This window comes from Bos taurus, chromosome 26 (assembly GCF_002263795.3).
Source record: "Bos taurus isolate L1 Dominette 01449 registration number 42190680 breed Hereford chromosome 26, ARS-UCD2.0, whole genome shotgun sequence".
Taxonomy (NCBI): Eukaryota; Metazoa; Chordata; class Mammalia; order Artiodactyla; family Bovidae; genus Bos; species Bos taurus.
The window spans coordinates 24,218,521-24,242,709 of record NC_037353.1 but is presented as its reverse complement, the minus strand read 5'-3'; the positions used below and the strand labels follow the sequence as shown (position 1 = coordinate 24,242,709).

The window sequence follows — 24,189 nt, the reverse complement described above, 5'->3', positions numbered from 1 at the left end:
TCAAATTGCCAACATCCACTGGATCATCAAAAAAGCAAGAGAGTTCCAGAAAAACATCTATTTCTGCTTCATTGACTATGCCAAAACCTTTGACTGTGTGGATCACAACAAACTGTGGAAAATTCTTGAAGAGACGGGAATACCAGACCACCTGATCTGTCTCTTGAGAAACCTATATGCAGGTCAGGAAGCAACACTTAGAACTGGCCATGGAACAACAGACTGGTTCCAAATAGGAAAAGGAGTCCTTCAAGGCTGGATATTGTCACCCTGCTTATTTAATTTCTGTGACAGTACATCATGAGAAACGCTGGGCTGGAAGAAGCACAAGCTGGAACCAAGATTGCTGGGAGAAATATCAATAACCTCAGATATGCAGATGACACCACCCTTATGGCAGAAAGTGAAGAGGAACTAAAAAGCCTCTTGATGAAAGTGAAAGAGGAGAGTGAAAAAGTTGACTTAAAACTCAACATTCAGAAAACTAAGATCATGGCATCCAGTCCCATCACTTCATGGGAAATAGATGGGGAAACAGTGGAAACAGTGTCAGACTTTTATTTTTGGGGGCTCCAAAATCACTGCAGATGGTAATTGCAGCCATGAAATTAAAAGATGCTTACTCCTTGGAAGGAAAGTTATGACCAACCTAGATAGCATATTCAAAAGCAGAGACATTACTTTGCCAACAAAGGTCCATCTAGTCAAGGCTATGGTTTTTCCAGTAGTCATGTATGGATGTGAGAGTTGGACTGTGAAGAAAGCTGAGCGTTGAAGAATTGATGCTTTTGAACTGTGGAGTTGTAGAAGACTTTTGAGAGTCCCTTAGACTGCAAGGAGATCCAACCAGTCCATTCTAAAAGAGATCAGTCCTGGGTGTTCTTTGGAAGGAATGATGCTAAAGCTGAAACTCCAGTACTTTGGCCATCTCATGCGAACAGTTGACTCATTGGAAAAGACTCTGATGCTGGGAGGGATTGGGGGCAGGAGGAGAAGGGGACGACAGAGGATGAGATGGCTGGATGGCATCACTGACTTGATGGACATGAGTTTGAGTAAACTCTGGGAGTTGGTGATGGATAGGGAGGCCTGGCGTGCTGCAATTCATGGGGTTGCAAAGAGTCGGGCACGACCAAGCAACTAAACTGAACTGAATGTGCCTTTCTGCTTAAATTCCAAGGATTTTCTACCCACCCAGAAAAACCCCTGATCCCAGAGAGCTATGTGTGCTATGGCCCCTGCCTACCATCCCACCCTGGGCTCTACCCTCACCCCTGCCCCCTCTTTGCCACCCCAGCACTGTCATGCCCGTCACCTTCCATTCATGAAACACAGCAGGCTCATTCTCTTCACATGGTAATTGCATTTGCTGTTCCCCCTGGCCTTAATGCTGTTCCCTGTTCTTCTACGTGGCTGGCCCCTTAAGATTTCTGCTCAGTCAAGCTGCCCCATCATCCACTATCTAGCTGCCCCCCTCAGGTCACCCTGCTTCTTCCCTGCATGTCACTGACCACACTCTCATTACCTTGTGGGTTTTCTTGTGTTATCTGTGTCCCACCACCTTGAAAGCAGAGACCTAGCTGCAGGGCCCGCACAGGTAGCAGGAACCTCTGGTGCTGGTTGAATGGCAGCACCATTCAAGAAGAAGGCCTGGGCGCGTAACTGACCCTGCAGGTCAGGAAGGAGAGTTGCTGTGGCCTCAAGTCAGGGATGTTGTCTGGAAAGAGGAGGAGTTTTGGTGATTAGGGGCAGAGAGCTGGGGCTTTGCCAAGTCAAGACATAGCACTTGCACACAGGTTGGGGAGCAGGACCCAGCACAGCTTGTTTGGAGACCAGCTATTGCAATTGCTCTTATTGAGCACCAGCTGTATGCCAGTAAAGTGTTGAGGTGACTGGAATGTGCCTTTCTGCCCTTGAGGGGTTTGCAGTCCACTCTAGTGATGAACTGTGCAGACAACAATATACTGTTGGACAGGGAAGCAAGGAAGTGGCATGGTTACCCAAGGAAGAGCCATCCAGGCCAAGGGCACAACCAGTGCAAAGGCCCAGAGTAGGAGCATGCTGGTCTGCCTGCTCAAGGCATGGCCAGGAGGCCTGTGACTGGGGGGGAGTGGAGGGGAGGTCAAGGTGTTGGGGGGAGAGCAGAGATGTGGGAGTGGGGCAGCAGCTCAGACAGCGTCAGACCTTCTAAGGGTTTCGGCCTTCACGGTGAGAGAGATGAAGAGCCACTGAGGCGTTCTGAGGAGAGGGGACATGATCTGCCTTAGCTCTCAGAACGGTTTTTTGTGACCAGTGAGTAGAGATGGTCAAGGAGGGGAGACCGGCAACGAGGGGGCAAGGACAGCAGCAGAGGACAGCATGGGCCGTGGGGGGTAGCTTATGCCAGATTGTCTGGGTCCCGTTCGCAGCCCCGTGACCTTGGGCAGATCTCCACCAGAGCTCCATGCCCTCACCTCTTCTGTTGTATTGGCCGGATTCAACTGGAGAAGCCAGACCCATAGGAGCCACTGTATATTACATTTCACGCAAAGAACTGGCTTACGCAATTGTGGGCCAGTCAGGCAAGTCCGAAACCCAAGAGCAGGCTGGGGTTGCAGTCCACAGGTGAAATTTCTTCTGCAGTAACACCTCAGCTCTGCCCATTAAAGCATTTCAGCTGAGGGACCCAGGGCCCCTCAGAGTATCAAGTGTAACATCCGTGAAAGCCAGCTAATGTTGAACCTGATCACCCCTGCATAATACCTCCTGAGCCATTCCTGCATGAGTGTGTGGTTGGATAACTGGGGATCGTAGCCTAGTCCGAGTGATGGGCACGCCCTTGAAAATGGAGTAGCGGCCACCTGCAGGAACGTGCAGAAGGTTCGAGGGCGTGATGCAGTTAGAGGGCTTTGTGCCGTGCCCAGCAGTAGGCTGGGCCAGTCGGTGATTGGCCTCCCCCAGGTGAGCACTGCTGCAGGAGACCCCCATCCCCCAATCCCCCCACCCACCCACCTAGAGCAGGGCGTTCTCTTCAGACCTGAAAAGATGGGCTGGGGCCCCCACCCTTCTAGTAGGTTGCCTGGCTCCAGTTCCGGTGGCTAGGAAGTTCCACCAGGGGGCGCAGGCGTCCATGGATCCTCTGGGATCATCCTGGCCCTGGGATTGTGTCTGAGGCGGCATCCCACCCAGGAGTCCTGTGATGAGCTGCTGCTCATCTAAATGCAAATGAGGTTGCTCAAGTGTGTTGCAAGTTTGTTCTTTTAGGTCAGTGTTGATGCTCCTCGTGAAATCCTGTTTACTTTATGCTTTTCCTTGGAACCTTGGCAAGCTCACCCAGCTTCCATTTTAGTACCACACAGGTTGCATCACTGGATGGAGTTCACGAGATCAATATTACTGTAGTCTGACGACAGAGAAGCGTGTCACCTGGACTTCAGAATTTCTGTTTTGGTGTCGGTCGGGGTCTGAGCTCCTGTCCTGCCACGTGTTGGCTCTGTGACTGGCAATCTGCTTGACCTCTGACCTCATGCCTCCATATGGAAAATGGGGGTAAAAATAGTGCCTGCCTCTATGAATGGTAAGGATTGAACTAGCAGGGGGTGGCGCATAGCATGCTCCCAATGATAGCAGCCGCCATTGTTGTTCTTTTAATTATCGATAGGTTCAGAAAGCAAGGGGATTTCAGAGTTAAAAAGGACTGGCTTGAAGCATAATTTTCATCCTGTGAGCCAAGGGCCTGGCCTCATAGGAGACAGAATCTAGTCTCAGAATATTCTGTAGAGTTAAGACAGGCTCTGGAGCTGGAACACCTAGTTTTGTGTCCCAGCTCTGCCAGCCACGTGGTCTTGGGCAAGTCCTAACTTCCCTGTGCCTCAGTTTGCTCATCTATGAAATGAGTATAATGATAGCACTTCAACAGGTCGTCTGAGGCTTGGATAGGAGTTAATACATGGGAAGTGTCAGGTGCAAGAGACACCAAGGGTTAAGCCATTTCTGAGTAGGAGCAGCTCTTAAACAGGAGGGACTACTGACTTTGGCATTTACCTCCTGCAGGAGACTCCTTTCAGAGTGGGAAGGCTGTGTGTGCACCATCTCGTGGCTGCCAGCCAGCCTCCTGATAGCCTGGGCAGGTGGTCTTATCCCCCTTTTATAGACCAGGGGAGGTAGGTCCAGGTCACCAAGGTCACCTAGCCGAGTGGACAGGATTCAAATCTGGTTCTTCTGATTCAAACCTCTTTCCACTGAAGTCAGTTCCTTCTTGAGACCCGAGGAATCCAGAGAGAGCAGGACTGGGCTCTGGAGACCTCTGGCAGGAGTTCCACAGACTAGGAGAGGGCCTGCCCCAAGAGAGCCCCCAACCCCACTGTGGTATCTATAGAGGGAACCCATTGGGCACAAGAGATTCTTCTTGAGGTAAAGGGTCCCTTTGCAGGCTGTGACTAGTATCCCTTCATTTCTCTTTGTATGAATTTGGTGTTTAATAAGGAGAAGGAAATGGCACCCCACTCCAGTACTCTTGCCTGAAAAATCCCATGGAGGAGCCTGGTAGGCTACAGTCCATGGGGTCGCAAAGAGTCGGACACGACTGAGCGACTTCACTTTCACGGTGTATTTGGCTTAAAGCAAAACCTGCCTGTAGGTTCTGACTACTATAAAAAGGTAGTCTGCCCTCCTTTGACAGAGGAAGTGACTAAGAGAGAGGCTGCTGCCTTCCCAAGGGGAGGGGCAGGCAGAACCTGGGTTCCTGCTCATGGCACTCCCACCAAATCCTGGAATGAGGCAGGGGTGTGAGGAGGGCCAGGGTGAAGCAGAGAAAGCAGGTCTATAAAAGCCTCTGGTGCTTCGTCTTCCCCTGGGATGAATGCACCCCCAGCCCACCCCAGGACGCAGAGTAGGGCCAGCCTCTCTCAGACCCCAGCTGGCCCTGCTTACCAGCCACAGAGGGAGGGGGCAGAGACAAAGCAGATGACTGCAGCTTTCAGTCCTCCCCTGGAGGCTTTCATTTCTTTTAAGTGATTACTGGTTCCTGGCCTCATGGAGGTCACAGCTCAACTGAGAAAGCAGGATGTGCCGGGGATTCATTGATGAATGAGGGCCAGGATGGGTTGTGATGCATGGGAGTCAAACAGAAGGGGCTGAGGCGGGGGCGGGGGCGGGGGGGCGGGCAGCAGCCAAGAGGGGAGGGGCTGGAGATGCTTGCTGGAGGATGGAAGGGGTGGGTATGAGCAGAGAGGGGGCCAGACACTCCTGGTAGAAGAGCTCAGTCTGAGCAAGGACTCTGGGTCTGGGATGTGTTTGAAAGTTTGAGGGAAGAAGAGGTTGTCTAGCCTGACAAACATGAAGAGCTAGGAAGAGCGAGAGGGCAGGAGATGTGTCTGGAAAGGAAACCTGGGAGAGTGTATCAGCAAGCCTTTTCCAAAGCTTTCTTTTCTGCCCAAGCCATCCATCCTCAGGGAGAAAGGCCCAGGCTGCTTGGAGAACACGGCCAAGACATTCCTGGCACCCTCCGACGGCCTGTTCCAAGAGTGAACGTGTCTCGTGAAGGCATTGCCTTCTGGCGCATTTCACCCAGGCTGGTGTTTTTAAATAATTTTTATTTGTGTGGCTCTGGGTCCCCAGCCTGATGTCACCCCTGGAGTTCAAAGCCAACTAATTGAGAATGAAGGAGGCCGATTGGTTTGGCAGTTCCACCGCCAGCCTATGTGGCAGTGATGTGATGGAGAAAGTGTGTGTCTGGCCACAGGCAGTGTGGTCCCACTGCCCTACTGGCCTGGACACACGGAGCAGGGGTGGGGGAGGGGAGGGCTCCCCGAATCCTGGGAGTACGTATCTCACACTTGGGAAGTGAGGCAACTAGCGGGTGGGTAGCCTTGATCCCCTCCATCCTGCTTGCTTGGCTTCTTTCTGCCCCTCAGGCCTGTCAGCTGACCTCTCCTGCTGGGGTGATGGGAAGATGGTCTGGAAGGGGACAGCATGTGCTAAGGCCCAGGGGTGCGCTGAGAGTCCTGAGCCTGCTTGTTGAAGCACAGATTCTCAGACCCAGATCTACCCAGAAACACCAGCCAGCTTTGATGGGCTCCCCAGGTATACCCCGAGATCCAGGCTGGGTTCAATTTGGGATGGGTCATCCATATGGGTTGATGGCCATATTCAGGGTAGGCAGAGAGTGAGGGGGCAGAAGGCTTGGACCCCCAGGGTGGACTGTGACTCAATGGGGCTGCTCCTGGAGGGTGCATTTGGCCATGTCCCTGGGGTGAGGGGTGGGGGCAGTTAAGAGGACAGCTTTGTTTCCACAAGGTCTTCTTCTTCAGGAGAAGAGATGCCTACATTGTGGTCCAGCCAATCCCCGCTTGGGCTTTTTGGTTTATAAACATGTGACAAAAGAGGCAACATTTCCAGTAACGACAAAGCCAGTGGAAAAACAAAGATTCGGGGGAAATGTGCATTACTTATTGTGTTAGCACCTTTTTCTGATCTGAACTTTACTTTGTTTAGAAACAGAAATGTGGCGTGTGTAACTCAGTTGGCTCGTGACATTTTTATAATTGGTCAGTCCTGAAATGTGGCGGCAAAGAAAAGTTTTCCAGCGTTTCAGCGAAACTTAGACTTTTGCGAGGAAAAAAAGTGTTTTTCCCCAACTCTTTCTGCTTTGCCCCCTGGATCTTGTCATCGACACATGTGACCCAAGCAGCTGGTAAGAAGATGGATTTTGTTAACATTAGAACTGGATTCTTGTACCAGGAAAACCGAGCCATGTCAAAAATTCCCTTCACTTCCCCGTGCTCATCCTCTTCAAGATGCTTCCTCCTGATGTTGCATTTGGCTAGTGGATACAGTGGTGTAGGAAAAGCCCCCCACAGGTGTCTGCCTTTCCTGTTATCCAGGGTCTACCCCTTGGCCCTGGGCCACCTTAGGCTCCCTGAGTGTTGGATCAGTGTGTCAGGGTTGGGTACATAACTGTTCCAGGCAGCAGGGTGAAGTCCTTGCAAAGCTGTGATGACAGCTAGTGACAAGAAGCCAAATTAAGACTGTCTCTGTTGGCATCAGCTCCCCTGGGGAGACCTCGCAAACAGGGCAGATTTTAACATCCTTTGTCCCGGATCTGTCCGGGTCAGGCAATTTCTCCTTGCCTGCCTCCTGGTCCGCATGGCCTGGCCACACACTATCCCTGCCTGGAGTCCAGTGGCTCTGAGAGCCCTCTGTCAGTTCCTCCCTGGCATTTGGTCACAGGGTTCTGAGTAAGAGGGCCCCTTCCTCAACTTCTTCAGTGACCTCAGTTGCCCTCTCTGCTCTAAGCCCAGGGCTCCGCCGACACTCATGGCGGCTCTCCCAGAGGTGGGGGTGGAGGAACCCTCAAGGGCTAGCTAGATTGATAAGAAGTGAGTTTCCCGATGGATGCTGGTATCAGGCTCCCTACGATTAGGTGTTCCTGCCAGACCTAGAGCTGATTCCCTGGCACTGGCTGTGGCTGTCATGTAGATTTTGTCCAGTGAACATCTCAGGATCCCCTCTGTGCCAGGCCCTGTGGTCCAAGCCCAGGGATATTGAGGTGGGCATCCTGAGGCCTGGGTCCTGGTTGGGTCTGGGAGATGGAAAAGTAAACAGCAGTTACGGTGTGGTGTCCGAGTGCTACGATGGGAGGCGGGGTGATGGAGGGAGCCTCCCCCGGGGAGGCTTAGATCTGCTTGGGGGTGGGGTGCTGAGTGAGGCCTTCCACCCCTGGTTCCCTGAGGTTTTCAATGAGTCAGCCCGGAGGAGAGGGAGAGCAGCCTGCAGAGGCATCTGGGAAGGCTCAGCATTGGCTGTGAGAGCGTGCCACGTCCTTGCCACTGGACTGGGGTGCGTCCTCCGTGTCCCCCGATACCTTCTGGGTGGTGCTATTTCAGAGATACCACTGCAGATGGTCACTCATTCACTAAAGTTGTTGAAGCTTAAAAAGTTCTGATTTATAAAATAATACACGTGCCTAAGTTGGAGAGAACGTGCCCCAAAGACCAAAGGCCCCCTCTGACATGTTATTTATTGTTAGGAGGACTGTGGCTTCCAGTGGTCTCCTGGGGGCCATGTGCCCTGTTTCCATAAGATTCCAGGGCCACAACCCACCCAGCCAGGGGCCCAGCACTAGGAAGGGCTCATTAAATCCCTGACTGACAGACGGGTCTCTGTTGGGGAGGGAATCTTCATCTACTGGGTCTCCCTCGCAGCTGATGGTTGACCAGGATTGACAGGGGCAAAGAAAGAGCAGCCCTTCCCAGTCACAGGTGAAGACCAGGGGGACCTTGAGAAGTGGCCCCACCTTCCCACACTTGCTCAGTGAGCCACGCCAGGGCTCTCTGAGCACTGGTCTCCTCCCTGGCTTTCCCTCAGAGTCCCAGAGCTGTGGTGCCAAAGAGTTAACTTCATGCTCCCCCAGAGAGCTTGCACACTCCTGACCCTCCCAGCTGCGGCCTCCTGGGCATAGCTCAGTCACGTGAGAGCCAGATGTGGGGATTTCCCAAACTATGTGTGTGTGTGCGTGTGTGTGTGTGTGTGTGTGTGTGAGAAAGAGAAAGCATGCATGCATTCGCGTGCACACACATAGCCTTCCCTGTTTACGTGGCATCTGAAAGCTCAAGGGGTTGGTCCAGACCCACGCAGAGCAGGAGCGGGATGGGGGTGAGGAGAGGCCTAAGGCTGCAGGCACACACCCTGGGAGGCTGTGCCGAGCTCTGCTGAGCCCTGCTCCCACCAGACATCATAGATAAGCCAGTTGTTTTTGCTCAGACTCCCATTTCCTGCAACATCCATCTTGCCATAGACCATATTGCTCATGGACAATTTTTTAAAATCTCTTTGAAGGGCTTTACAGCAGATGCTGGAAGCCTGCAGCTTCCAGGGATGTTCTGCCGGGCTTGGCCTGCCCGTGAGTTACCTTGTGCGGCACCAACTAGGCTTGGGGTCTTTCCCAGCCTGAGGATGTCTGTATGTGTCTTGGGCCACCCCAGCCAAAACCTAGGCTAGAGGGAGTGCAGGGCCCTGGGGATCAAAAAGGCCCTGGAGCAGTGGGGTCAGCCAGACCTCACTTTGCCCACGAAACCTTGGGGACTGAGTACACTGAGTAGACGTCCTTCCATCAGCCACTGGGACTTTCTGTGTACCGCCTACTGTGTTCAGTGTGCCGTGAGGAGGCTGAGAGGGTTAAGACCCCGAAGGAACTTCAGATCTGGTTGGAGAGACTCGTAACAAATTTTGAAGAAGCACCTGCTCTTCGGACGCTTGATAGGACTACAGCACTATCCAGACATTCCCCTGACAGTGTCCAGCCAGATGTCACTGTGAGTCCTGCTCCAGAGGTGGGGTCCAGCAGATGCAGGGCCTCCAGGTCTCAGCCCCGCTGCATCATCCCCTCCCCCCACCCCCAAGAATCCCCTCCCGGGGCCCTGCCTGCGGTGTCTGGCTCTAGCCTGTTCAATGGTCAGGTCCGGGCAGCCTGGGACAATAATGATTCACTTGAGTGGCAGCCTCAATGGTGCCAGGCAGGTGGCTGAGGGAGCCAAACAGGCTCCCCCAAATCTCCATGACCCCTGAAGCGGTCAGGAACACCTGGAAGAGTGTATTTGATTGTAAATATCTGTGCCCCATTGCTGAGGCTGGAGAGTCAGTGTGTCGTAGCTGGGAGCCTCCAGCTGTGGCAAATGCTCGTTAGATTCATTGATTCATTGATAATCTGATGGCAGAAGTCCAGTCTGGAGAAAAAAAGGCATTGCATTTTTTGTGTGGCCCTGGGATGGCGTTGTCAGTCCTGGGTCCATTGCTGTCTATGCCATCTCTCCAGGCTCTTGTGGAGATGGAGCCAGGGGAGGGGCTGGACTGCTGGGCAGGGGCTTGGAGACCCAGCAGCCGCTCACTTCATCTCTGGGCCTCTGTTTCTGCTGTTGCTACTGCCTCATTCTCACCGGCTTTGGCCGGGGGAGCCGGTGGGTGGGAGAATTGGAGAGGGGATATCCTAGTAAGTGGGGGAGGACCACCAAGGCAGGCCACCCCAGGGAGAGGGGGCGTGGCTGGGATCCGGGAACTCTGAACAGTGTTGAGTTTGTGTCTGCCATGTACGCTAGTGCCTTGGCGTGGGGAGAGGTGAGGGCCAGAAAGCTGAGGGGGAGGCCATCACCCCAAGGGGCAGCCGTGGGGTCAGGCAGCAGCTGTAGGAGACCTCCCCACACAGCACCCCTCTGTCCGCCCACAGCGCAGCTGATGACCACAACACCTGTCTTGAACCTCCGGGAAGCTGAGGGTCTTCAGAGCAGGGTGGAAGGAGGAGGCAGGGCTGCCTGGCAGCCCCCCTGGGCAGCTGCCTTGGCCTCTCTGTCCACACCCACTGGGCTGGGCTCTCTCTGCTGGCCCCAACCTTGGCATCTGTATGGGTGTCCTTGGACTTAGTCCCCAAGGGGCTCTGGAATGGCTCCAGCACTGCCCCCCCACCCCATTCCCCACCTGAGCCGGGAGACTGACCGTTCTCTGACCGCCTGGCTCGGTGGCCAGTGGTTTAGTAGTGCATTCCTGCCCCGGGCTGGGCTGCCCCCACGTGGACTCTGGATTCTGGGAAAGGCAGGTCCCAGGGAAGAAGTCAGGCCCCTTCCTACTGAGAGCAAAATGAGAGGAATATGGCTGTGTTTACCAAGGGAAGCCCAACAAAAATAAACGAGCCTCCCTTGGCCAATGGCCGCAGTGGTGGTGGTAGGGGACCCAGAGAATGAGGTCCCCCGTTTTTCTACCCCTTTGTTCCCCATTCCCACCAGCTTGCCTGGGCTCCAGTCCGACCCACGACTTGCTGTGGGGTCTTGGGGAAAACCTTAACTTTCTTGAGCCTCACTTTCCGTGTCTGTGAAGTACAGATTGTCATCGGATTAAACTAGATAGTGCCCGTCAAACGGTCTTGCGTGTTAAAGAAGTGGGAGGTAGCATGTTTGATCCAGCCTCAGCCCTGCCACTCACTTGCTGTGTGATTTTACACACTCTTCTCTCTGGTCCTGAGTGCCTACATGCTCCTTCCAGCCTTGTTTGTTTAGTTCAGAATTCTCTGGCTCAGAACCCTCAGACCTTGGGCAGGACCAGCTACAAAATTTATGGGGCTTCTTGTTCATAAATTACTAAACATCTCAAACTGAGGACAGAAGAGTGTTAAACCAAGCACGGGGCGGGTCGCACGTCACACCGCCCTGAAGCCAGCCCGGCCTCAGAGGTTGCAGGCATCAGAGGCAGCGCCAGGCGGCTGGGCTGTCACTGTGGCAGCCCTGGTCTCTTACCCCTCCAGTCCAAGGGTATGATCTTTCCATACCGTTAAGCACTGAGGACGAGCTGGAGGCTGCCGCTCACCCTGGAGCAAGCTGCAGAGAGGGACCCCCTGTGGGCAGCAGCTCACACACCTTACACAAACCGTCCCCAGCATGTACCTTTGTGACTTTGGACTGGAAGTCATGTTTGAGCTGTTACTTGTTCTCTGTCTTGGCCATCTTAATTCATGCCATGCTTTTTCCGGATGCCATTCATGCCACTTACACTGTCGTGCCTGTTTCCGCTGCTCTGAGCATGATGACCTATTTCAGGCCCCATATATCATGTAGGTCAAGCTGCTCCTTCTTTGTGAAGGCCCGTTAGCCCTGGAGGGCTCTGGTAAAGATTTGAGTTACTTCATGCCTACGACAGGACACTGCCCGCAACAGGGATATATGGTCTCCTAGTGAAAAAGTAGTTCCTTCTCCTCCTACGATTAAATTACAGGGCTAGTATGGCTCAGAGAGTAAAGAGTGTGCCTGCAGTACAGGAGATACAGGGGGCCCGGGTTCAATCCCTGGGTCAGGAAGATCCCCTGGAGGAGGAAATGGCAATCCGCTCCAGTATTCTTGCCTGGGAAATCCCATGGACAGAGGAGCCTGGTGGGCTATAGTCCTAAGGGTCACAAAGAGTCGGATGTGACTGAGCGACTAAGGACAATTAGTTGATGACCTGAAAGCAGTGGCTGAGTTCCCTGGTGGCCTAGTCAAAAAGGGAAAAGAAGCACGTGGCGTCCGTAGGAAACTTTAGAAATCTAGCCCTGTGTATAGTTCCCTCGTACAAAAGCAGAGAAAAGACTCAAATACCACAGATATTTAGAAATCCCTTCAGGGTTGCAGTGTGGTACGAACAATCAAGTTCCCGAAGAGAGAGGTCTTGAGTGTTCAAGTACGCTGAGATACTGAGGAGTGGAAAGACACAGAGAAGACAGTGGAGTGCTCACTCCTGGCAGGGCTCCAGCTCCTCCTCCCGGCCCAGGAGCCCAGGGCGGGAGCCGTGTAAGCCGATAAGGCGGGTGACCCTGCCCTGATCCCCCTGAGCCTGTGATTTGCTTTCATTCTCCAAGGAGTTTGTGCTGTTCTTCTGTCTCTCCCACCTGGGCTCACAGCCCACTCTGGATTTATTAGTTTGGATGGGTGGAACTTGCTCTACACCAGGGGAGAATTCCTGGAAGCATGGTTGGAGACTAGATTTGGTCAAACTGAACCCAAATCTCACTGCTCTGGAGTTACTCAACATTAAAAGAAACCCTATTACAAACCAATAGGAGTCCCTCTCCTAACTGAAGTCTACCCACGTGTTCATAATGTAGTCCGTGGGCGTACATGTGTTCGAGGGGAACATCCGTAAAGTCGGGGGCCCCTGTGGTATTGTTCTTTGACTTCTCATAACCACCTGGACTTGACCCGAGTCAGGTTCAGCACCTAAGTGTCAGGACTTGCTGACGCCTGGTTTCCTCTGGGCCTGGATTCTTGCTGCCAGTAAGCCAGGAGGAGTGGCTGTGGCAGGGACCCCACCTCCTGTGGGGTGACCTCAGGAGGGACCCTGACACCCACTCCCCTTCTGTATCCAAAGGCCTAATTCCTCCTGCTCTGAAACCTTTCACAGGACTAGGCCACTTTGCTCTTAAAGCAACCCTGGAAAGAAAAAGACAAAGTAGATATTTTTATCACCATTTCACAGAAGGAAAGGGGGCTTGGAGATTTGCTAAATGCCCAGAATCAGTGAACTAAAGTGGCAGAGAAAGCGCAAGAACCAAGATTTTTTTAAAATTCTTGCTGCAATTCCTCTTTGTCTTATGTGCCCCCTGAACTGTTGGCCTGCTTCATTTGAGTTTCATATATTGAGCATGTGTTCAAGTGGTTTTCCCAGGAAAAGCAGTCTGGTTCTCTGGAAAGATTTGTTTCAGCTGTGGTGCACTTGTATTACGGAGACTAGCGGGTTTCTACTGGAAGAGCTTAGAACGTGAAACCAGTGTCTTGGAGATCGGTGGGCCCCAAATGCCTAATTTTACGGATTGGCCCAGAGAAGTCAGGCCACTTGCCCAAGATCACACAGCCAGCAAAACCAGCTGTGCAGATTCCCGGTTACATGCCCCGTGCTTTCCACCAGGCCCCGTGACTCTGCTCTTAGGGCCCTTGGTTCTGTCACCAGAGATGGGGGCGTAGAGGCAGCAGGGAGGACAGGAAGCAGTTGGTTTGTGTCACTCACAGCTGCTCATTTGGCTGCGCCTGCCTCTTGCTCCTTCACCCCAACCCTTCATCTCTCCATTTTCCCAGCCTTGAGCCTGCAGCCATGTCTGCCTCCTGGCTGGGGGGCCAGGGTTTGTGAGCCAGGGGCCTCTCCTCCTTTGTTCATTGTAATGAGGTGGGAGGTGGGAGCATCCTTCCCACCCTGGGAGAGGGCTTGCTCTGGTGGGCTGGAGAGAAGGCACTGCAAAGGGGGGTGGGATTTGGGGTGGGAGCTGCAGAACTGGATTAATTCTGTGGGTCTCAGGGACTGGGAAATAAATCACGTTTTTAAAAGACTTTTTTTTTTTTTTAAAAGACAGGCTCGTTTCTGGTCCGCTTCCCACTTTCCTTTGGAAAGAGGAAAGGCCTGCTTATTGAGGGGGGAGGGGGTGGGCATGAGCTCGAGTTGTTCCACGTTTAGGCATGGGGTCTCCATTTCCAGAGGCTAAGGGACCTCTTCCTGTCCACTGGTCCTGGCCTGCCCAGATGCCCATGCCCCAGAGGCCTGGAAGGGCATCAGACCCTTCAAGATGACAATTTAAAAAAGATCAACCAACTGGCAAAGGCCTTGTGAGTATTTAATCCACAGCAGCACCCACTTCTGTCTCCTGGGGGTTTGGAACAGCTCCCCTTCTCTGACAACCTCATCTCCTAGCCTGCTGATGCTGCTGCTGCTAAGTCGCTTCAGTTGTGTCTCTCTGTGACCCCATAGACGGCAGCCCACCAGGCTCTGCCGTCCCTGGGATTCTCCAGGCAAGAACACTGGAGTGGGTTGCCATTTCCTTCTCCAGTGCATGCAAGTGAAAAGTGAAGTTGCTCAGTCGTGTCCGACTTCTCACAACCCCATGGACTGCAGCCTACCAGTCTCCTCCATCCATGGGATTTTCCAGGCAAGAGTACTGGAGTGGGGTGCCATTGCCTTCTCCGATCTCCTAGCCTAGGGGTTGGCAAATCACTGCCCACAGGCCAAGCCCAGCCCACCATGTGGTTTTGTAAATAAAGCTTTATTGGCACATGGCTCACTCATTCCTCTACAGGTTGTAACATCAGAGGTGAGTCGTCTCAACAGAGACCACGTGGCCCACAAAGCCTCAAATACTGACTCTCTGGCCCTTTGTAGAAAGTCTGTCGACCACCTGTTTTAGCAGAACACATCTTCCTGGGTTCACCAGGCTCAGGGCAGATGATTTCCCTTGGCTCACAGACAGACATTAGCACTTCCCAAACATTTCCTGCTGAAGAACCCGAAGGAAAGTGCATAAAGTAGTGAAGCCAGCAGAGATACAGAGAGGTGTGGGCAACCTGTTAGCTGGCTCCCTCAGGGCTGAGTGGAGCTGGATGGCACTGGGAGGGGCCTGGCACTAGGCTTGCCCCAAGGGGGTGAGGGTGGCCTTACTGAGTGGCAGCCCACTGGGCCTTATCTGGGGCACAGTGGCAAGAAGTCATAGCCCAGCAAGATCTGGCTCCAGACAATGAATCCCCACGTTCTGAACTTGGACCCACTCTGCTACAGCCGTTGAACGCCTTGAGCCTTGGAGTGTATCTGTCTTGTCATGGCCCTACAAGGGTGTGAAAGCTGGGCCAGCCGGGTTCCTGCTATCCCAGGAAGCTTCTGGCTGCAGGCCCAGTAAGAGACTGGCCGCAGGATGCTTGTCTGTGGGTGTAGTTCCCGCAGCGTCCCGCTCCCCCCAGTTCCAGTTGACCCCGACTCTTTGGTAGGCAACTCTGGGTGCCAGCGTCTTGTTGGTGCATCTAGTATCTTATTGCCATCTGGTTCTCATCCTCATAGCTCCAGGAGTCTGACTTTCCTGCTCCCCCAAAGCTGACCGAACCAAACTCATGGGATATGCCCAGGGAAGAGGTTCAGAGAGGTTTAGTGACTCTATCAAAGGGGCAGAGCCTAGATTTAAATTCAGACAGACTCCAGAGACCTCCCCAGTAGAGTCCCACTTTGTTGGTTTTGCAGTGAGCTCTGGAAGGGCCAGGCTCCCAGGTCTACATGGGGAGTCCACCCGCAATTGGAAGGTGGCTTGCTGAGCGAAGGAAAGTCAAGTGCTTTAAATGGTGAATAGCTACAAACTGAAGCCTGAACCGGTTTCCCCACAAGAGGTGGACACTGTACTAGCTGTGTGACCTTGGGCCAAGTTACTTAACCTCTCTGGTTCATCTTCTTCATTTGCACAATGGAGGAAATTCCTTATTATTGTAGGTTTAGCGTGAAAAAGAGATGAGTTACTATATGTAAAGTGCTCAGCACAATGCCTGGTGTACAGTCAGTGCTGAATATGTGTCACTGCTGTGATGACTATTATGACTATCTGTGAAGGTGTTCTCCTGGCTGGTGCTGGGCAAGCAGTCCAAGGCTTTGCCTCTCAGACTTGCATCTCCACATTTCCTTCCCACTGCAGCCACTGCGTCCAATGCTATTCTTGCTTGGAACCAGTGAGCAGTTCAGCAGAGGAAGCACCAGCTGTGGTGTCCCAGACCTGGTTCCATTTCTGCTCTACTACTGTGGCCTCGTTGGAACTTAGGCCAGTTCCTTCCCCTGTCTGAGCTCAGATTCCACCCGTGTAAAATGACGCATACCCAGCTCAAGGATTCTCGAGTGTAAACAGGCCACTTTACCCTATAGGTAAACTGTCAGCGTTATGCGCTGACCCTCTGATAGTCTAGAAATGTTCACACCATTGATTAGGCTAGGAGTTTTTTTTCTCATAATGTTACTATTTCACATCTCATGATCTTCGGTTATTTTAGATGCTTTGATTTTGTTCCTCTTGGCAGGAGGATGACTTTTAACCTCATCTGACAGATGAGGAAACTGAGGCCCAGATCCCACATGACTGTCTGAGCCTGGACAAGAGCCGTCATTTTTTCTTGTCTCTAAAGGTCCCCATTCTTCTGAGTTGGAGTTAGGGTGTGGGGAAGTTGGGACTTTTTAAAATGAAGCTTCCTTCCATTCTGCCAGGGCCTGTCTTCTAAAGTGAAAGAAAGTGTGAGTTGCTCAATCGTGTCCTGACTCTTTTTGGCCCCATGGACTGTAGCCCACCAGGCTCCTCTGTCCATGGAATTCTCCAAGCAAGCATACTGGAGTGGGTTGCCATTTCCTACTCCAAGGGATCTTCTTGGCCCAGAGATCGAACCCGGGTCTCCTGCATTGTGGGCAGATTCTTTACCATCTAAGCCACCAGGGCTTGGGCAAGGGCTGGACAAGACATGGAGGCCCAGTAGTGTGGTGCCCAGAGGCTGGAGGCTGGCCTTGGGCTCTCCAGCCCTGATGGCTAAAGTTCCAGGCCCAGCCTGCCGAGCCTGCTGGCCTGGTGAGGATCCTTGGAGCCACCAGGCCCTGTGGGGCCAGCCACCCACGTGGCTAGGGAGGAAGGTCCAGGCTGCCTTCTCCAGGGCAGTGATAACCCACGGGCCCTATTCCAGGCTGGGATTGTGGAGGATTCTCTGTGCTCCAGAGGATTCCTGCGTTTTGCAGACACCTCATTATCCCCGTCCTGGCCGGCAGCGTCCCAGCGCCTCTGTAATCACTCCGGCCCACGCCCAGCAGCCGTCCCAGGGCCAGGAAATCACTCCCCTCCCCTCCCCCGCCTTCCGCCGCTGGCCCAATGCGGCGCCTGCAACCACTCGCCGGTGGACCTCCTGCCTGCCTAACGGTTCTCTCTCCTCCTCTGATTCTCTCCTCTCCTGCTGCTGCTTGCTCTCGGGGGGGACTCGGAAGTGTGGCTCTCCAGCTGGGCTGAGTCTCCCAAGAAGGACGTGACAGGTACCGCCTGGTGTGCATGTGAGTGCATGCATGTGAACATGTGTGTCCCCGCGTGTGGGCGTGGGAGCCGGTGCCCGCCGGCAGCGTTCTGCCTGCTTCCCCGTGATGTGTAGCCGCTCTTTGTCAGCATGCTGGCGTCTCCTCAGCCCGCTCTTGTCCTTCCCGCTGGCCTTCCCCTCTGCCTTCCCGTCGACCCTTTTTTAGGTCCCAGATCCAGCCTTGGAGCCCTTGGAGGGGTGATGACCACACAGCACAGTGTGGAAGCAGATGCTCCCTGGACCTGGAATGTGTGGGTTTACATCCCGGCTGTGCCGCGTCCTGGTCTCGGGTTACGTAACCTCTCCAGCCGCCCTAAGCGGATTCAGCAGCATCTCCCCGGAGCTGGCACACAGAAAGTATCCAGGCGGTGCTGAGACTGCCACCCCATCCACCCATGTGAGGGGGGCCAGCTGAAGGTGATGAGCCTCCTCCAGGCTGTTAACCCCAGGCAGAGAGCTGGAGTCCCCACACCCCAGCTGAGACAGTGGCCGGTGAGGTGGGTGGGGAGTCCTATAACTGTGGTGAAGTCACAGCCCCTGTGCCCCAGGGATCCAGAGTTTGGACCTGCCTCTGGTCTCGGGGACCTTCCGAACCTGGGGCTGCCTGGCCACTGATGGCCCTCAGGGACTTGGGCTTGTGCCCTGTGTCCAGGTGGGGCTGGGCCCAGGGTCAGAGGCTTGCTTTTTGCCTTTGTCTTACTGGACGATGGCAGAAAACCCTAGAGAGCTGTGTTCTCAGCTGTGAGATGGGGGTGGTTGTCAGGTGGGGACGGGGATTTCCAGAAAGGTCTTCTAGAAGCCTCTCCATTTCTGTGAGTGGCACCTGGCCCTCCCTCCCATCCCAAACCTGAGAGCAGAGGTGAGGCTCGGATTTGGGGCTCAAAACAGAAAGGTCAGAGGTCAAGGGGAAGGGGTTGGGCCAGTCCCATCCTCACACAGCTGTAGGCTGGAAAGGGGGAGTGAACGTACTGGTGAGGGCGGGGGGCAGAGGAGGAGGCAGCAGGCAGAGGACCCCTTGCCTGTCCCAGGCCCCTTGCAGCTATCCTTCTGGTGTTGCCTGTGACAAGGGCCTCGGCCTGAGCTAATCACTGGGCTCCCGGCCCTTTTTCCTCTCTCCTGAGCCAGTGAGCCAGAGCCCACTTGGCCCACAGCAATACATTTTATTCACCAAACGTATGGCCTGGCTGCCCGAGGGCCTATGGAGAGGCCAGCAGGCGGAGGCCGGCCTGGGAGGAATCCGTTGTGAGGGACCGAAGGGACCTTGGTGGGACGCCCAGGGTTTGGGGGGTCATGGACAGTGTGGGGAGTGGGGGGTGGGGCCGCTGTAGGGCTTGGCTTCTCAGGATGGACCCAGCTGTTCGGAGAGAGAGGCTGAGGGGAGGCCACGTGGGCCAGGAGAAACCAGCCAGACTGGGGGTCCAGGGCCGGAGTCTTGGGCGAGGCGCCAGGTCTCTCTGGGCCGGCCTTGGTTTCCCCATCTGGAATGTTGGCAAGATCAGTGAAACAGGAAATTCAGAGGTAAGGGGCTGATGCTGGGGACCCTTGTAGATAAGGGGCTTTGAGCTGCTTAGGCAGGCACCCACCCATGAGTGGGCCCAGCTGGCAAATGCCCGCTGCCTGCCAGGAGGTGAGGTCTGAGAAAGGCATGAGAAGGGACAGAGCCATGGCCACTTCACCTGGCGCCTGTGGCCCTTGCCCTAACCTACCTGCTGGTTTTGAGGCTTCAGAGGAACCTAAGCCCTTCCTTTCCTCCCCAAATCTCCTGTTTCCTGTTTGCTTTATAAACACTGTCTACAGTTTACATAGGGTATTAACCCTGTCACTTCATACCATGCTCAGAACAACCCCACAGAGTAGGTACTGTTGTTGTTCCTGTTTATAGATGAGGAAGCTAAAGCTCAGAGAGGTTAAGTGTCCTCTGCAGGGTCACAGAGCTGTTAATAATAAGGACAAATCAGGACCAGACCTCAGACTCCAGCTGGATGCTTCTGCATCATGACTCTCAGGCAATTACTGTGTCCAGTGCCGTGTCCCATGGGCCCAATCCTGGGGTGCCTGTCTACCCACATCGGGGTGACTCTTGTCTAAACCACATGGTCTAGTTGGGGAGCAGTGCCCCACAAGAAAATCCAGTGCAAGCACTGTGGCTGAGTGATTGAGGGGCTGCTGGAGGGTCAGGTAGAATTGGGGGTGGTAAAGGGGAAGGCATTCCAGGCAAGGGGCCATAGCTGGAGCAGAGGCTTGGATGTAAGAACCTGCCTAGAACAGTGTGGTGTGTTGAATGTTGCCTGGGTCAGAGGAATTGTGTGTCAGGGAACTTGGGGAACTTAGGTTGTCAAGAAAGACTGAGCTTGAATGTAGCGTTTCTTCTTTCATCAGCAGGGACCCACTGAAGGTGTGGGAGCATGATTTGGCAAAAGCCTCGTGTAGAAGTCTTAAAGCCGGCAGCCAGATCAGGCAGGAGCCAGGGGTCCCTCCAGGTGGCAGCGGGAGGAATGCAGGTGTGAGGCAGGCATGGGGCAAGGCTCTGGGGAACTGCCAGAGCCTCAGCAGATCCAGCCAGGGGCTCTGAGAAAGACACGAAAATGAGATGGAGGAGGAGACGCTGGCGAAAAGTCCCCTTCCAATCCGGGAGGGGCTCTTCTCTCTAAAAGGAGTACTCCCCTTCTCCATGCCTCCGCCAAATTCTTCCTATCTGAAGACAGGAGGCTCCCTCCACTGCATCTCTCCCTCCCTCGGACTGACTCCCTCAGCCCCCGATTTTCCAGGCCTGGGCTGGGAGGCGATCCAGAGCGGCCTCTGTAGGATGACATCACCCAGAGGCCCGCCTGCCGAGTGGTTTCTCATCCGGATACCTGCTCCCAGCTCACGCCCGCCCGGGCAGCCCTAAGAGGCAACACCCTAAGAGCAGATGCCAGAGTGAGCAGGGGGCTTGCATGTGCTGGGGGAGGGGGGGAGGCCAGGAAGACAGAGTGTCTGTCTGTGTGTCCATCTGTTTGTCCCCTAACCTGCGGGCCACTGTCTGTCCTCAGTGCTCTGAAATGCCTGGAGAACATTTTCTTAACTTTTCTACCTGTGTCCCAGAGTGTCAAGTCTTCAGAAAGCTCAGGCCAGTTTTCCAAGGGGTGGGGTGGAGGTGGGAGCAGCGTGTGGATTTTTCCCCTCTTTGAAACCTAGCCTCAGATTTCCTTGGCTTGGATTAAAGTGAGTCTCTCCATTCCCCGCCACCCTGCTTACCCTCTCAAACAGCTTTTGGCCTCAAACCCATCACTCCTCACTTCTCCCAGCCTCTGTTTCCCCATCTCCCCTTTTCTGCCTCCCAGAATTTGTAGTTTCCCCAAATTTTGGAGGTGAGGCCCTGCTTGGTGTATCTGTATTGGCTCAAAGCAAGCCGTTATATCACCTTGTTCAACCATCTGCTCATTCATTCATTCATTTCACCCAACAGTTACAGAGTCCCTACCCGCAGTGGGCACTGTGGGTCTGGTCAGTAGGTATCGTAGTGGAGAAGAAACCCACACTCCAGTCTCCATTGTTGTTGTTCGCTAAGTCATGTCTGACTCTTTGCGACCCCATGAACTGCAGCACACTAAGCTTCCCTGTCCTTCACTCTCTCCCATGAGTATACTCAAATTCAGTAAGCACTGACTATTTGCCAAGCGTGTTGGGGTTGGATGAGGCAGGGGCCCTCCTCGGGAGCAGTGGCACATGCAGGGCAGAAGTCAGGACATGAGCAGCGGTGTCAGGTAGGCCCAGGGGTCCGATCCCAGCTGTGTGACCTTGAGAAAATTGCCTCATGAGCCTTAGTCTGCCTGTATGTGAAATGGGACGCTAACACGCGCCTACTCTTGGGTTCTTCTGAGGCTCCGCTGAGACAGCAATATGATTTGTGCTAGGTGGGCATCCCGAGTGGGCAGTAAGGAAGGCTTGCTGTTGATGGTCAGCATCATCTGGGTTCTTGGGGCTTTGGAGCTCTCTAACCAGCTGGAGAATTCCCATCTTCTCTTTGTACCTTGAGTTTTCCTCTCCCGCAAACTGGCAAGGGAGCCTCTGTGTCCCACAGGCTGGGGACTGGCCCTTTTTGTGTGGGGTGCCCTGCCAGCAACCCCCCTCCCCTCCGGGGACACAGTGGAAAGTGGTCTCTGCCAGCCCCGTGCCCAGCGCTGCCTCTGTCCGGCTGGCAGGGGCAGGCACAGAGGCTGGCCCCATCTGAGTGCAGAGCCAGGCCGGCCCTGCTGCCCAGCTGTTGGTTGCATTTCGGCCTGAAACCCAATCCTGGCTTTGGAGGGGCCTGGGGTAGTGCGTGTGCATAGCCATGTGGCAGGCCTCAGCTGGGACAGGGTCCCTCCTGCCTCTCCAAAGAGCTGAGCGGGGGCTGCAGGGTCCCCACCTCAGGGGAGAAAATTGGCAGGGGAGGTGGATTTCTTTCCCCGACATCGCCCCCTGCCCTCGGTTGGATAGAGCCTCTCGGAGGGAAAGACCCAAAGATCTAAGCAGTGTTTCTCACCCTGGCTCTGTGTGAGAACCACAGGTTGTAGGGCAGGGGTCTTAAAAAAACTAGCTGAGACCAATTAAATCAGCCTCTCTGGGGACTCAGGCATCCGTGTTCTTTAGAAGCTCCCCAGATCTTGTGATATCAAGTTGAGGTTCGTTGTGAGGAGAATGGGATGTCTGGAAACAAATCAGGGGCGGTTCTGTAACAGAACGAGACAGGCTTGAACTTAAAACACGGAGTGAATTTGGTTCTCTCCATGAAGGCTGTGTGGGCTGGCTCAAGCCTCTGCTCTGGGTCTCTGAGGTGTCCTTTGTGAAATGGGAAGGTAATAAGATTGTTGTGACGATAAAAAATGCAACAGGGTACATGCCTGGTACAGAACATTTGCCAAGTTAGACTCAGGCATGTGGGGAATGTAACTGCAGGCTGAAGCACCAAGGGGGCCGTGTGGAGCCCGGGGACCCTCTCAGCCATTTCTATAGCCAGGCTGGTGGTGTGAAGCCCCCAGCTTTTCAGGAGATTGGTAGATGTGTGGGGCAGTAGACACGTAGTTTAAGACGTATACTAGGAGTTCCCTTTTCGGAGGAGATCAGAGGGGAGGGGTCTGGGAAAGCTTCCTGTAGGAGGTGACCAGTGGGTCTCTGGTTCGTGGATCCCTTCAGCTCCTAGCCGGTCACGTGTGTTCTTAGGTGCTTAGGTCCGCACTCCACCCTAGTGATGACGACAGTGAGGTGCAGAGAGGTTTTAGCTGGACATTCAATGCCAGCTGCACGGGGTCTGTCCACCTTCCAGCCCGGTGTTTGCTTAATGCCTATTACACTGGTCCAGTGCCTTACCAGTCCAGTGAGCCGCTGCTCGCTCCAGGGCACCTCTGGCCTGCTGCCCTCCTCCCCCTGAGCCCCACCTTCTGACCCCTCAAGCTCCTGAAACTGCCAGGAGAGGGCGGCGGGAGGCTTCCGGGAGCCTGACCACAAGCCCCAGCAGAGCTTAAAAGCAGAGGGACGCTGCGTCGGTTTCCATGTGGCTGGAGGGCGGCAGCCAGGCCAGACGATGCCCCGACGGGAAGCGGGGCTGGAGGCGACAGCGTGAAGCCAGTCCCTGGGCGCCAGGCCCGCCGGGTCGGTGGCCGCGCCTTGGTGAGCCCGAGGTGCAAGAGTGGAGCCGAACTTGAGGAAAAGTTGGCGGGGGGCGGGCTGGGCTCTCCAGCGGCGGCGCTGGCGCTGGGACTTTCTTCTTGGGTTTCAAGTAAACAGTCTCGGCCCTCCTCCCCCTCCCCTGCCTCCACCCCCGGCTCCTCATTCGATGGGTCTCATGTGTTTCTATTTAAGGGCTGCGAGTAAACCCCAGTGATTGGCGGCCTCAAACCCTCTTGACTTCTCGCCTGGGCCCGGCCGTGGAGCCGTCCTCTCCCGCTCTCGGCCTCTCCCTCCCGAGGGGAGGACTGCTGACTCTCTTTCTCTGGGTTTACAGGGGTTGGGGAGAGGCCCCGAGCCCTCCTCCTCGCCTGGCCTTTCCTCTTTCCTCTACTCCAGAATCAGCCCCCATGGGCCGCCAGCCCGCCTGCCCGCGGCCCTCCCCTCGCACCCCTGTGGCCGAGGGGTCTGGAGAGACCACGTCCACCCCGGGCCTCTCCTCCGACTCCCTCTGCCTTGTGCTGGACCGTGATTAGTTCATCGCAGCCACGGGCTTTTTCGCTTTGAGTCCCCTCCGCTTCTGTCTCATTTCTGCCTGTCTCTCCCCGCTCCCCGCCCCCTCCGCTGCCCCCTTGCTCCCCATGTCCCCCGGTCCCCGCGGCGCAGCGGGCCGGTGTGGGGCCCTGCTATATGGCCTGTCCTTGGGGCCCGGCGAGCTGCGAACCCTGGCTGCGGGCAGCCTCTCCGAGCGGCGCTGGCGACCGAGCAGCCTCCCCCAAGGCCGATGGACAGGGGGCGCCCCGGCCGCGGGGCCATGGCCGGCCGCTGGCTCACCGCGTGCTTTCTGCCCTCGCCAGGTGCCGACAGCAACGCCGAACCCATGATCCTGGAACAGTACGTGGTGGTGTCCAACTATAAGAAGCAGGAGAACTCGGAGCTGAGCCTCCAGGCCGGGGAGGTGGTGGATGTCATCGAGAAGAACGAGAGCGGTGAGTGCCCGGCTGGCTGGCCGGCCCGGAGACCAGGAGCCCGGCTGGTTTTTGTTCCCCTCCTCCTCCCCCACCTCTGCAGCTATACGTTATTTCCATCTGGCTGGGAGAGGGCCGAGGAGGCTGAAGTTTCCCCTGTTGGTTTGGGCTGCAGGCCAGCAGTTTGCCTGGTGGTGGAAGAATGTCTCCAGCGCTCGGGGTAATTAACTGGCTTGTGTTAATGCAAGGCCAGGGTGGCGGCA

General features: G+C 54.8%; 1 protein-coding gene across 8 annotated transcripts in view; it reads left to right on the top strand.

Annotated features, from left to right (window-relative positions):
- Positions 1-24,189, top strand: part of SH3PXD2A (SH3 and PX domains 2A) — a 249,288-nt gene that overhangs the window by 167,884 nt on the left and 57,215 nt on the right. For 4 of the 8 annotated variants that reach the window (XM_059882031.1, XM_024985923.2, XM_059882032.1 and 1 more), the window contains one exon: positions 23,816-23,947. In XM_059882031.1, coding sequence (XP_059738014.1) covers positions 23,816-23,947 — 132 coding nt within the window. Of the gene's footprint in view, positions 1-17,247; positions 17,293-22,814; positions 22,962-23,815; positions 23,948-24,189 lie in introns of those variants that run through there. The other 4 variants (XM_015460723.3, XM_024985922.2, XM_024985924.2 and 1 more) reach the window with 2 other exon arrangements.